Below are 14147 nucleotides of genomic sequence, written 5' to 3'. Positions count from 1 at the left end.
TAAAACTTGGTTTCAGGTTTAAAGTATTACAAGATTAAAGCTTTTGGGTTGCCTAGGCCTCACAATGTTGGGAAAGTTAGGACTCTATTAAACGAAGAAATACCCGAACATTTTGGAGAGTACTATCATATAGAAGGAACGATGCCATATGAAAAACAGAAAAAAAAAATAATTCTTTTGAGTATAATGTTTTTAATAACATTTGGATAAGTATAAAAAATGTTCAATCTGCTATGGTGAGATACTATAATATGCAAGAAGTAGATTGTGAAGGAAAACTTATATTTGTTCTGAAATTGGATGAAGCTCAAATTCAAAAATGTCAAAAGATGGAAAGAGTATCTATATCCCTTATGAATAGAGCATTGGACTATAGCCAGGGTAAGCTTGATTCCCCATACCACAAAACTCAATCAGAAATGGAACTTTGGTGGATCGGAGCAGCTCAAATACCAGTTGAAAATCATGATACATTGAAATGGCTGTTTTTGTAGACCAATATCCCTTCTGTTATATAGGACCAAAATGTAGGTGAAAAACTCTGTGAAGATGGCATGGGTGACTTTTTTGTGGAATGGCACTTGAGTGCCGACCTAAAAGCATTAAAGTGCATGTTTGGTGTATGTGGAGGTGCCAATACCAAGTATCCATGTCTATATTGCATGGTAAGCACTGGAACAAAAGAATAGCTTGCAGAACACGAGGTTGGAAAAGCACCATTGAGGAATAGTGTTAACGTCATCGACTACCCATCGTCTTCTATGATTTGGGATCCAATTCTAACAATAGATTTAAAAAATATACATATATGCACAATGCATGCAGAGATTAGAATCTTGCACAAATTGCTTCGACTCCATCTTGACTATGCATATTCTATTAAGCCAACTAAACTTGCAGATGAGTGCATAGAAAAATGCGAGGCTTTGCTCTCTCAAATGGGTTTTCATGGTAGTCAAGTGCATCTAAAAAAAGTCCCACTCTTTCAAAAGGAACCGGTGATGTTTTGCAAGATGTTTCAATGGGTGGAGCAAAAGCTAGAAGATTTTTGAGTAACCATGACAACAAACAAGTTGATGCTATGTGGAACTTCTGGAAGGATCTTTGTGTTATAACAACCAATGTCAAAAGCAGACCAGATGTAGCCAACAAATGCATGGAAGTGTGGAAGAAGCTCGACAATTTTTTGAAAGTTTTGAGACAACAAGTTAGCTCTACTACTTATGCAGATGACTTTAAAAAGACAATAAAGCTTTTAATAACTGCTATTACAGATGCTTGGGGAGCAAAAGACATCACATATTACTTGGTGAGTATTCAATTACTTTCTAAAGTCTGGATAGTATTTTGCTTTGCATCCTATTGAGTTCAACTAACTTTTTTTTATTTTTAGCATATTTTGTACCTGCATGGACCATATTTTGCAAAACAAGAACCCCTTGCAACATGGAATACTCAGGGAATGGAAAAATCTCACTATCAAGCGAGGACTTCTTTTTTCAAATGTACAAGAAAGGGAGGTGGACAAAGAAGGAGCAATGCACTGAAGGAATTATTCAATTGGTTCTATAGGAAGTAATTACAACGGATGAGATCAAACAACCATGCTGCTCAACCACGGATGGAGATTAATGCTTCACTTTGAAACTTTGTACTGAATCTTTCTAAAGAGATCCAAATTCAAAAAAGATATTTTGGTGCAAAAAATTGTCAAATTTACATCAATTTTTGATTTTTTTAATATCTCTAGGCATGTCACCCCTATATCTCAAAATCTTTCTTCTTTTATAGCCCCCAAGAAGGTTGACATTTGTCTCCTCAGCTGCTGCTGCATAGCTAGAGTAGCAAAGAAAGTATCCTGCTCTTGAGGCATTGAATCCTGCAGCATATCCAAACATTCGAAGTGTTGCTACTCTCTCAAGTAGCATGATCTTGTTTGCATTGATTTGAAGGGGAGTGTATCCTAAAAACCGTGACAATATCTTCAGTGCAAACATTGGCAACTCAGGATCTTTAGAATACTGCATGTGGAAAGCAAAGAAGGTGGCACTATCCAATGTAGGCATGTAGTGCATGAGAGAGGAGGCATCCCTTCTTGAAGAGCCCTCTATTGCTTTCCCTCTCGAGCCTTTAGCTCTCCCAAGAAAATTGTCTTTGTCAAGGAGTTCAATCTGCAAAACAAGACAATGAGTAATTAAAACAAACTTGAAAAAAAAGAAAGATTTCAGAAGGGAGATCACCTTTTGCAACTCATCTTCGGCAATGACTTTTTCTTGAAGGAGATTGCATGATCCGGTCATCTCTCTTATGTCAACTTCCTTTCCAGTTTTTTTCAGCTTAAAGTCTCTGCCAAAAGATTGGATGCCAAGCTCAACAAGCCTCTTCTCAAAATCCTCATCTTTGAGGGAAGGTTTTTCCTCTTCCACTCTTCTCATGCATAGAGCAAGTGCATCAGGAGAGCAGGCAAAAAATCTTTATTGGATGTCTGAAGATCAAGTGCCAAAAACTCCTCTTTTGACTCTTCTTCTGTGTCAATAAAATCTTTGGCCACCTTAGAAGCTTCAGAAATGGTTTCAATACAGTAGTCCTCCCTCATATTAAGCAGACACTGGATATGATGGAGAGGGATATACTCTTTCCCATTGATATAGAAGTAGGGAAGGTTTGGAATAGTAAGGGAAGCTTCAGATACCTCTACCTCATCTGTTGGCTCATCAATTGACAGTACTAGCTCTAAATTGAGCCACATCAAAATTTGCACTCTCTTGCTCCTCAGCTGCAACATCAACTTCCTCCTTTTCTAGAATTTCACTTTTCTCAAGCCGCAAAACTGTGGAAACATTTTTATTTGTTGCCTCATCTGTATCTTTCACTTCATCAGCTTTGCCTTGCATGTCAACTTTAAGGAACAAAAAGAAAAGAAAAGCAACTTTTTTTGGAACAAGGTTACAAGGCTTTAAATGTAATTGACAAGAAATGGTAGGTGGACAAACAAAGGAAGTCTTCTTAGAAAATCTTCCAAACCTCCTTGTTACTTTGCTTTTCTCAATTGAGTTTGTAGTAAATTCGGTTAGATGACAATAAGTCTTGCCATCTAAAACCAAACACTTGCCTTCAACTGCCTCTTCAAACTCTTTGAATTCTTCTGCCAAGAAGTCCTCCAAATGGTGTAACAAAGCTGCAAGATCAAACACAGGGTTGAATATTTCATATGCTTTGGTGTACACCTCCATGTCACCACCATCCATCACAGCCACCAATAGTTTCTCACTTGGACTCTCCTCCAAATTCTCCTCCCGGCCTTCGTTCATGGTAGAGGAAAAGTCGACAGGTGAAGCTAGATACAAGGTCGGGAAATACGCCCAAAGCGATATAGAGCGATGAGGGGGAGGGATAAACTGAGAACAAAGCGCCCGACATTGGGTCACTAGCACGAAGCGATAGCGGTGGGTTCCAAGACTAGCAACTTGCTCGTATCGCGTCGTGTCGGTGCCAATGAGTACCAGTGCCAATGAAAAACCCGAACCACGCGATATGCGTTGGACCCAGGCTGTGCAACTGCCTACCTACGCGTCGTGCGGGACGAGCCACACCAAAGCGAACAACAAGAACCCCGAACGACGCGATAGATGACGGACCACCGGTGTGAAAATGCAAACAGGCGCGTCGTGCGGGACGAGAGGGGATTAGTACACAAAAACTAGTAATAACTCGCGTTGTATGGGACAAGTAAGCATGCAACATTAATAACATTCGAGACCAAGCTTTATATAGGATCCGAAATATGACCGTTATTGACACGTGTCAGCCATGCATACGTGCCGCGTGGCCTACGTACAACGGTCATCGTACGGACGGTCGTATGTATATAAAGCCTTATCACGTGCTCATTTTTTTATTTCTCCCACACTCCACATTCGCGTTGTGTCGTCCTATCCTACCCGCACTTCGACTCATCGGTACTTTCTGCATTCTTCCGCGCTGTGCGTAAATGTCCACTAAGCCAAGCTAAGCTGTGCGTTTGTCCACTAAGCCAAGCTTCTTCTCAAACGACGCGACCCAGATGTGTCCAAGCTTGTGGGTGCACCTTCTATCGCTTCGTGAAGGTCTTATTTTTTGATTTATTGATAAAGTCTAAGCATCCCATACGATGCAATACGGGCATGTTTCAAAGTTTGGGTGAGCCCCTTATCGCGTCGTGCAGGTCTTTTTGCTCGTCTTACTAAAAATTTCCAAAGCTCTCATACGACGCGATACGGTGATGTTCTAGGGTGTGGGTGTGCCCTCTATCGCGTCGTACAGGACGTTTTGTTTGTTTTCTTTGGAAGTTCCGGTGCTCACATACGACCCGGTAAGGAAATACTCCAGAGTGTGGGTCACCCTTCTATTGCGTCGTGTTGGTGTCTCTCCCCAATACCATTCTCCTCACACACGGCATGATAGGTACATCTTGCAAGTTGTGGGTGATGCGTCTATCGTGTGGTGCTGTGATTTTTTACCCAAATGGCGAGGACTAAGCAGACTGCAAGGAAGGTCTACCAAGCCCCAACCGATCCAGAAATAGATGATGTTGAGAAAGATGAAGAGAAAGCACCCCCTCCACTACCTCGTCAGAGGCCCAATGCTAGAAAAAGATTGAATTATCAGGTGAAATCCCTAAGAGAAATAAGAAAAGCACAAAAGTCTACTTGTCTACCGATTCTAAATCTTTCTTTCATGAGAGTTGTCAAAGAGATATCAGATAGACTTGTTAGCATGATGAATATCAAAACTTTTGCCTCAGTAAGGTGGCAATCTCAAGCTGTGCTGTGCCTTCAGGAAGCTGCTGAGGATTTTCTCATAGACTTCATGAATGATAGCTACATTGCAGCTGCATTTGCTCACAGGGTCACACTTATGAGCAAAGATTTTGTGCTTGTGTCAAGGCTAAGGTACAAGTTTGATAAGGCTCTTGAGCTCATTCCTAGTGAGGATCGTAGAGCCTTCCAAATGTTAAACATCCCTCCTTCCAGGCAGCAGAAAGATTCTGGGGTTGTCATTGAGGATGTTACACATGAGTACGATACAAGAAAGGCCCAGAATATCAAAACAGGAAAGGAAGTTGAGAGGGAGCAAGACATGATATCAGAGGATGCTATCCTTAAAGAGCAAGCTGAAATTTTAAGAGCATCCAACTCTCTTCTTGATGAAAAAGTCATAGGCCAAATGGTGGTGGATGTCTCCTTGTTTGGAGATACTAAGGCGTATTTGGACATATCCCTCAAGACACAAAGTATGCTTGTAAATCCCAACATTGAGCTTGGTGACACTGTGCTCTATATCTGTCTCAGGTATGTGTTGCTCCTTTGCTAATTATTAGTGCATGTGCAAGGCGTCTAGGCTCAAGGGGCTCATTGGGGCTTGTGTTTTCTTTTCCAGGTGTCTTATGAGGGATCTTCCAGAGGCCCTAGCTATGCAAATTTCCATACTTGACTCTCTAGTGACACAGTGCCTTTTTAACAAGCAAAGAACCCTTTCAAGTTTTCTTGATGATTTTAACATGCTGACCTGCAATTACATATTATACCCCTATGTTGAAGGGTAAATCTTAACTCCTTACATGTTATTTTTAACATTTTGTGGTATTCTTAGCTAATTGTTTTTTATTTTGTAGAGGACATTGGAGTCTTATTATCTTCAATCTTTTGGAGAAAGATATTATATTTATGAATTCATTGTCAAGTATCCATGGGAAAAGTAAACTGTAAGTATGAAGCATAATCTATGCTTGATGATGGCCCATTGTTTTCTAATAGTAGCTTGTTGATTCAATGTCTTCTTGTAGTGCTGCCAAACTTATTGTTGGTCACCTGAGTACCACAAATAAGGATTACAATATAGAATCTTTCAAGTACTACAATCAAAAAGTGCCTTTACAGACAGACTCAACATCTTGTGGATGGAGGGTGCTTGCAAATGCATGGAGATATCTTGAGTCAAGGTGCCGGATGACTACACTCACTGTAAGTGTGACTCATGTATTTATTTTGATGTTTTATGTATGTATGTACTCACGTCTTTTAGTTCCTATTTCTATTTTTTTCAGCTGCATGACTATCCAGAGTCTTGGGTCACGTGGGTGAGAGAGAAGGCTGTTTCTATGGTTTTGGAAAGATCAATAAATCCAAATGATCCAGAATCTCCTTTGCCACCAAAGGTTTGGATGCAAAGAAAATGGATTAGAAGAAGAAAAGTTTTGCAAAGAAGATCCATACAAAGAAAAAGGATCAGAAGAAGAGTCCTGCCAAGGGGAAGAGTCCCACGAAGAAGAAGATCCCTGCCAAGGGGAAGGGTCCTACCAAAAAGAAGATCCCTGCCAAGGGGAAGAGTCCCACCAAGAAGACTGCCAAGGGGAAGAGTCCCACTAAGAGCCCTGCAAAAAAAAGAGCAGATACAAAGGGCCATCCATTCCACTCACCATTGAAATTCAAAGTTCAAAAGCGTCGTACACTTAAGAACAGTAAGGGGGAGGCACCTAGCTCACCTTTGAAGCTACCATTCATGTTGCCAAAGAAGATTGCCAAATCACCCAAGCCAGTCCTCAGGAGCCCAAAGCACCAACCCCTGCCAAGTCACCCGTGCCAAGCCCTGAGGGGCCCAAAGCACCAACCCCTGCCAAGTCACCACCACCACCCACTCATGAACTTTCACCCCCTTCTGAAAAAAAAAGGAAAAGGGTCTCTAAGGATGCAGAATCCTCTCAAGAAAAAAGAAAAGTGGAATTTCATGATTGATTAGTCCACAAAATCTATGTACACTTTTGTTCATTTTGTCCATATGAACATATATATATACCCTTTGGTGATTCATAATTTTGTACTGCAAATACTTAATACCAATTGTCGATTCTTAAATGTGTATCATGATGTCATGTAAGTTTAAAACAACATAAGTAATGTTCACAATAAGGTAGAGAAAAGATAAATATATTTGCAAAATGATTACAATATTGAACTTGTTTTTTCAAGTCCTTGCAAGTGACTCAAATACTACTCTTTTTGGGGGAAGGCATGTGATGCAAGATTCTCCATCCTTGTGCTCACCACAATTTCATCCACTTTGAATCTATACTTGGAAGATGTTTCATCAAGAAACTCTAGAGATTCTCTAACATCATTTAGTCTCCAATTTGTTGTTACTATCAGGCTTCTATACTCGGTGTGTGGATGGACTTTGACCTTTAGTTCAAACTTTGGATAATTTTCCTCAGAGTCGAGAGGAACCCAGCTACCTAATTTGCTTCTCCATCTCCTATAGTCGTAGCCCATAACTAATGATTGACGACATAGTTGATATGAGATAGACATAGAATTTGGGCTTACTCTACAACTAATATTGTCACCAATATGGAAAGTTTCTTTGGTGCTCCATCCGTCTCCAAGAACATTATGCAGTTCAGTCATAGAAAGTCTTCTAATAAGCCATATCGTCTTTGTCCTCTGCAAGTCCATTGTTTTGAAACATGCCACAAAGACATGTATAGGCAAGAACCATTGAACTTTAATCCTTCTTGATATCCTGCCCAGAGACATAGCTTTAAGGATGTCTTCTTTGATCTTGGATTTGAAGCTTGATAAAGTACATGCATCAGGAGCTTCCCAGTCAAGTGAACTTATGGTGGGAATGGGTAACTGATGTAGTTCTCCATATGCACCTTCTCGTGATGGAACTTTGTATTCTGCAAAATAGACAAACAAATCCATTGTTCTGTAAAAGGAAGGTGGCTTGTCAGCATACATAGCATCTGCAATCCCTTTATGCATTGCTTTGAATGTCCCACTTAGACTCTCCACAGGCTGCCATTCCACAACTGTTGAAGGAAATATATCTGGAATGGAATCAAAAAATGAGAAAAACAATGGGATAATGAAAAAAATTCATTGTATCAAATAATTCCTTTTGTACTTACAGTAAGAATGCAGTGTGGGATGTTCTTCCCAGTCTAACACCATATCCTTGGCCATGTACACATGTTGAACCTTAGCTAGCCAACCATTGTCGGTCACTTTGAAAGCAAGAACATGACCTTTCCAATGGTTTTTTACTTTATCGCGTTTAGTTCTCTTCACTCTGTGTACACCTTTGCATGAAGGAAGCATTGTTACCCAGTCATTCACACGAAAAGATATGGGCTTCCAAAGACTATCCTCTCGAATGATATGAAAGTCACAAGAAGTTATCTTATGTGAAGGGCGACGTGCAAAAGACGCCATGGAAACTCAGAGATTAGAGAAGAAGAAAGAAAGTATAGACGGAAAGACTTAAAACCTCTCACAAACTAGAGAGCGAGAAAGGTATACGTTTGGAAAAAGTAGGTGATTTGTCATTAATGCCCTTGTTTTGAGAGCCTTCTGACATAGATTTCGTATCTTTTGACAACGATTTTGTGAAATATAAAATAGAATAAAAAACGAGACTTCATTACTTTGAGCCGCAAATTTAATGAGCTCTCTCGCCGAAAGCACCCAAATATAGCAGTTTCAACCTTATGATCAAGACATTTAGCGATTCTCCGTCAAAATAGGACCACCAAAACACACAATAGAGGAGACAAGTGTGCCATACTTTTGTATACGTGTCAAATAACTATTGGACTATTCCTTAATCCTTAGATTAACAAGCAGCCTTTTTTGAGTCGTTTTTGGCCCTAATGGAGAACTGGGCCCAAGGTTGAGGGGCTTGAAGGTGTCACAAAAGTCAACAAATATCCTTACAAGGACAGGGTGATCCATGCAGGTAGGGGGGGGTGGTTGCTTGACCTCTCTCCCTCCCAAAGGGCACCCCTTGCTCAAGAGGCAAGTAGGACACATGCCAAGCCCCTAGCTAGGTTACCCTCAAGGAGTGTCCAAAGCCTACTGGTTGACCTCTAGAGAGGTCCAATGATGATTTAGTTGATTTAATTAATTATTTTTTCATTTATCAAGTCCTCTCTCAAAGGGGAAAGGGAGACACTTTTCCCAGGGCTACCCTTGTCATAATAATCAATACCTAATTCTCCTAGTTGATTTTCTCATGTTAAACTAATCATTTAATATGGGGAAGTGCCTGGGGAGAAAAAGCTAGAATATTGGGTTAAGTTAGCAGACCGGCCATAGTAGGGATCCAAAGGGGGGGGGGGGGGCATCTGCAAAAGAGTTATGTGCAACAATGGGCTCCAAAGACCTTAGGGTTCAGCCCATTAAGACTTCCAAAATGCTAACGTTTCAAAATTCAAAGGTTGTGTCCAAAGGTCAAAAGCCTAGGGAAATTGGATGCTTGGTGTGTGTCCCAAAAGTCTTCAACCATCCCTACATAGGAGGGGACGAGCCCTAGAAGTAGGAGATTGAGAAACTCACACACACACACACAAGCTCCCGTTACACAATGGGAATGAGGGACACATGTCAGCTCCCTAGCCTAGATGCCCACAAGGTGTACTCAATTCCTATTGGATGGACTTGGAGGTGGACCAATGAGGATTAGGCTAGAGTAAATCTAGTTTAATTAATTTAAAACGCTTAATAAAAGAACCAATAAGAATTAAGCTCTCTATAAGACTATTGGAAAATCTCCCAAGGGATCCAATGAGCATTCAACAGCCCAATGGCTTGCCTAATTCCTATTGGCCAGGAGGCAAAGGGGTCCAATGAGAGTTTAGTTGAATTAAGTAATTACCTAAAGCTCTCACAAAAGGGGAAAGGGAGACACATGTTAGAAGACTATCACTTATGCTGCTTAATTTCCATTGGCTAGGCCTGGGGAGGTCCAATGAGGTGTGATGAGGAGCAAATAGCAAGAGGGGTCGACCAAGATAGAGAGGGGGCTGAATTTTGCAAGGAATTATCACACACACACACACACACACACACACACACACACACACACACACACACACACATACAATCTCAAGTGTGAAGCAAGAAGACTCTCTCTCTCTCTCTTTATCAAGCTTTAATGGAAAGCTTACCACCTACTCCAAGCTTGTGAGAAGGGAGGCCTACACCAACAACTCTTGGCTTTGTGATGCAAATCCAACCAAGATCCAAGCTTCAATGCTTGCTCATCTCCTCTACCATGCTAATTACTAAGCTAAGGTATGATAATATGAGTGATTATGTGAGGAGATGTACATCTTTCTCGTAAGAATACTCCTTCTTCCTCTCAATCTACTCTCATACCCCGCTAGCTCTCACCATCTTCGAAGGTGTGTGAGGTCTTGGGTCTGAGACCGTGAGGGAATTGATGTTGTGTTTGATAAGTGTTTTGTTTAGTGCATGAAGTTTCCATCTTCATTGCACTAGCTAGTATTGAAGGAACACAAAGAATTGTATTGTAAAATGTCTCTCTTGATGGGAGAAACCATAATACAAAGCCTTTTGGAGGGGGGACCGGCTCCATGAAAATCCGGTCCTCAACTATTGTCAATTGCTTAATTTCTCTCTCTTTTGAAGTATTTTTCATGCTATCTAACTAGGTGTTATACTTTTTGTTGGTCTCTCCACCCAAGCACTCTTGTTATTCTCATTAGGAAGCTATTCTAATGAAATGCTCACTATGTTCATGCTATTTTTCGCTACACACAGCTTACTAGACCATTAAATGTTAGAACCCTTGTTGTTTGATATGCATTCTGCATGTGATTGGCCAGGCTTGCAGGGGTCCAATGAGCTTCCAAGTTGAGCTAGAAGAGGGAGTCGACCAAAGCAAGAAGGGGGGTTGCTTGGGGGCTATACTCTCCCACACACACTCACACACACTCTCATTGTGTGAAGTGCAAAGTTCAAGAGCTCCTTCTCCTTCTCCAGGCTAGTAGAGAAGTTGAGAGCCTACACCAACACTCTTGGCTATGGAATGAAAATCCAACCAAGAGCCATGCTTCAATGCTTAAGCTTGCCATCTTCTCCATCTTCATTACTATGCTATTATGTATGCTAGCAAGAAGAGTGATGATAAGTGAGAAACTATTTCTTTCTTGTATGAATGTTTCTTCTTCCTCTTCCTCATTCGCAGCTAGCTCTCTCCACCTTTGAAGGTGTTTGAGGACTTGGGACTGAGGCTTGGGATAATTAATGCTTTTTACAAATTCTATGCTATGCTCTTGATGCATGAATCTTTCCATCTTCATTGCATCACCTAGGTCACAAGGAACACAAAGATTGTATTGTACCAAGTCCCTCTTGATGGGAGAAACTATAATACAAATGCTTGTTGGAGGGGGGACTGGCTCCACATAAATCCGTTCCTCAATTGTTGTCAAGTTCTCTAAACTCTCTCTCTTGCAAAAGTATTGTTCACGCCAAGTTAATTAAGTACAATGATTATGTTGCTACCATCAATTAAGTTCACCCTTTATGTTCTCAAAGTAGTCTCACAAAAATGCTCTCTTTAATTCTCCTTCCGCTGTTCTCAAAGTTCATAGGCCATTTCCATTACAGTCAATCCCACAACCGCTCCCATGTTTGTCTTCCTTCGGCATTTCCTTTCTTGTTTCTAGCTAACTAACCCTTGGCAAGATTTCTTGGTTCACCTTCTAGGTATGTGACAAGGACATGCAATTTTCCTTACGCTTTAGAAGTCTTTGGCGTCTCAGGTGGTGAAGCTATACACTACCTACTTCTTGAGCTTGTTGAGATTGGTGCATGCGCCTACCCATCGTAGATCCCATGACGGGGTCTTCATTGAAGACCCCTTGCTCTTTAGTCTGTGGTGGTGGTGGGGGGGGGGGGGGGGGGATGGAGGAGAGATCGCAAGGTGCTAAGGGCCCCATTTCTCCAAGGGTTGGCAAGGGTTAGGAATCCATGTGTTGTAACCATGGATTGACTATGTGCTTTGTGAGCCCTTTGATTGGCAGATGCCTGTGAACAGAATTACAAGTATTGCGGCATATCTAAATGAACGCTTTTGACTTGGCATCGGCAATCATGACTAAGTTGCAGTAAAATAGTTTCTTTTCGTGAGTCTGAAATATCACAGATTGGAGGCCTTTTTATTTGTCTCACATGTTACGAGCTATGCAAGTCCTTTTTGCAACTAAGGCTCGGTTGAGATTGCACGTCTTTTGCCGAGTGCTCTTCCACCCAGAATAGAAATGAGCTCTTGAAACTCTGTGTGAAGTTCTATCTCTCTCTCTCACACACACACACACACACACACACACACACACACACACCCAGACACCGTCGCCACATAAAAAGAAAGGACCACAACTTGGGACTCTATGTAGAGAGGCTGGAACAATTTCGTTGCGAGTTGAGCATGACTTGGCATGCTGTGTAGGCATTGGGCATAGTTGAGCTTTATGTAGTATGAACCATGCATCTGTAGGTCCGAAATTGGATAGTCTGAACCGGGCCTAAGGTGGACAAATTACATGTAGCACCACATCCTTTGAATTGCATGGCATCTCTTGTGTGAGAGCATGGAAAAGTTCCTAATAGGATATTGGTCCAGACAACACCCAAAAGAAGTTCGTAACGGGAATTTTAGAGTGTATATTGGGTCTAAGTTGACTTTCATTAATTAATTTCTTTAGCAGATCCGCCACGACCTTAACTGTTAAATCAAATGCCCGACTTGGATCCGATGCACGCGCGAGGTTGCCTGCAAGGGACCTCCTGCGACTTCTGCTCCCTGCGCCTCATCTCCCCCTCCTGCACCGCACCCGCCCCTCCCTCCTGTACCGGCACACCAGCTACATCTCTTTCTCCCTCCGCCACCCTGTGCTGCGTGTGGGTGCATCCCAACAAACTGCACCTACCTGCAGTAGACACACACACACATTGTCCGCGTACCCCTACCGTTCCATAGGCTACGTCCTCTGCACGACAACGATAGCACCGCCACAATCACGAGACCCTGTCCTGCAACCGAAAGAGAGAAACTTGCAGCTCTCCAAATTGCGCCACTCTTTTGCTCCCCTGCTCATTTGCTCATTAGCACTCCGAACGTCCGCAGTGACCCAGGATGACGGATCTCTCTCTCTCTCTCCCTCTCTCTGACCTCCTGACACTTGGGGCGCCCGAGCATGGCCAGAAAGACGCGTCTCTCTCTCTCTCTCTCTCTCTCTCTCTCTCTCTCTCTCTCTCTCTCTCTCTCTCTCTCTCTCTCACACACACACACACACACACACACACGTATCATCCCCGTCCCTTTTCTCCTCAAAACATTGGGAGCATCTTCCATTGATTCCCCTTAATTCGACATGCTTCGAAAATTATAGCAACATACCTACCTACTGGCTCTACTTCAACAATACATTAATTAATTAGCAAGATTCCATCTTTTCGTATCTTACTGTAGAGGACATGAACTGCTTGACCACATTCACACGCAAGGTATCTCTTGAGGATACGAACAAATAGAGATTGCAACGAAACACATATTGTTAACATCCATAACACATTCCGCCTCACTCACCAAGATAAGTAGAGATTGCACCAGTAACAAAGGAATTTGGGCGACAAGAACGACCATATCGATACTCAAAATCACTATGTAAATTCAGTTATCAGACGTATAGTTACATAAGTTCAGTTAACAAGAGTACATGCTGGCAATAAAGAACCAAATTACAGAGCAACAAAAGAGCCCAACAGAGTATGTCCACATTGATGTCGAGAATGAGCCAGCAAAATTGCCAGCACGCATAGTGATATTTTTTCACATCTTGAGACTCTATTCAATGACATGTCTGTTCAGCAGGTTCACAAGCCTACATAAGAGCGCATTTAGCTTACTGAGCTGCGTTTTTAGCTTTGATACCTCAATGCGTAGCATGAAGATCTGCTACTCTAGCTTAGAAACCTGAATATCATCGATGTTTGTCTCGCGTTCATCAATTGTGTCCTTCAATCTATGTATTGCATCCAAGACATCAGATCGAAGAGCTGCATAACCCTCCACCCGATTCCTAGACACTTCGTGCAAAATTTCTGAGACTATCTCCTCGATCTTCTCCAATCGTGGATCCTCGATTTCATCCAGTGAGTCATCTATCTGCGTCTCTGTCATCGTGTCCACCTAGTTTGTCTGCTCCATCTTACCCTGCATTGACAAATCAGAAACTCTTAGCTTGATCACATGGAACAAAGAGAAGCAATTACAAGAAATCGGAAATACATTGCATCATG

General features: G+C 41.8%; 1 protein-coding gene and 1 pseudogene across 1 annotated transcript; both read right to left on the bottom strand.

Annotated features, from left to right (window-relative positions):
* Window positions 1-13803: 13803 nt before the first annotated feature.
* On the bottom strand, window positions 13804-14028 carry LOC147436871 (uncharacterized). Its single transcript, XM_086485795.1, has one exon. It carries the CDS (start codon window positions 14026-14028, stop codon window positions 13804-13806), a length of 225 nt encoding a protein of 74 aa, XP_086341921.1.
* A 9-nt stretch (window positions 14029-14037) lies between these two features.
* LOC147436870 (uncharacterized) overlaps window positions 14038-14147 on the bottom strand; it is a 1223-nt pseudogene continuing 1113 nt past the window's right edge.

The sequence above is a fragment of the Adiantum capillus-veneris genome, chromosome 17, assembly GCF_014529385.1.
Source record: "Adiantum capillus-veneris isolate H3 chromosome 17, ASM1452938v2, whole genome shotgun sequence".
Classification (NCBI taxonomy): Eukaryota; Viridiplantae; Streptophyta; class Polypodiopsida; order Polypodiales; family Pteridaceae; genus Adiantum; species Adiantum capillus-veneris.
Note: the sequence above shows the minus strand (reverse complement) of the source record. Positions and strands in the feature narration are given on the sequence as shown.

Coding starts and splice junctions, on each gene's coding strand:
- LOC147436871 (XM_086485795.1), bottom strand. CDS start 14,028: ATGACAGAGACGCAGATAGATGACTCACTGGATGAAATCGAGGATCCA.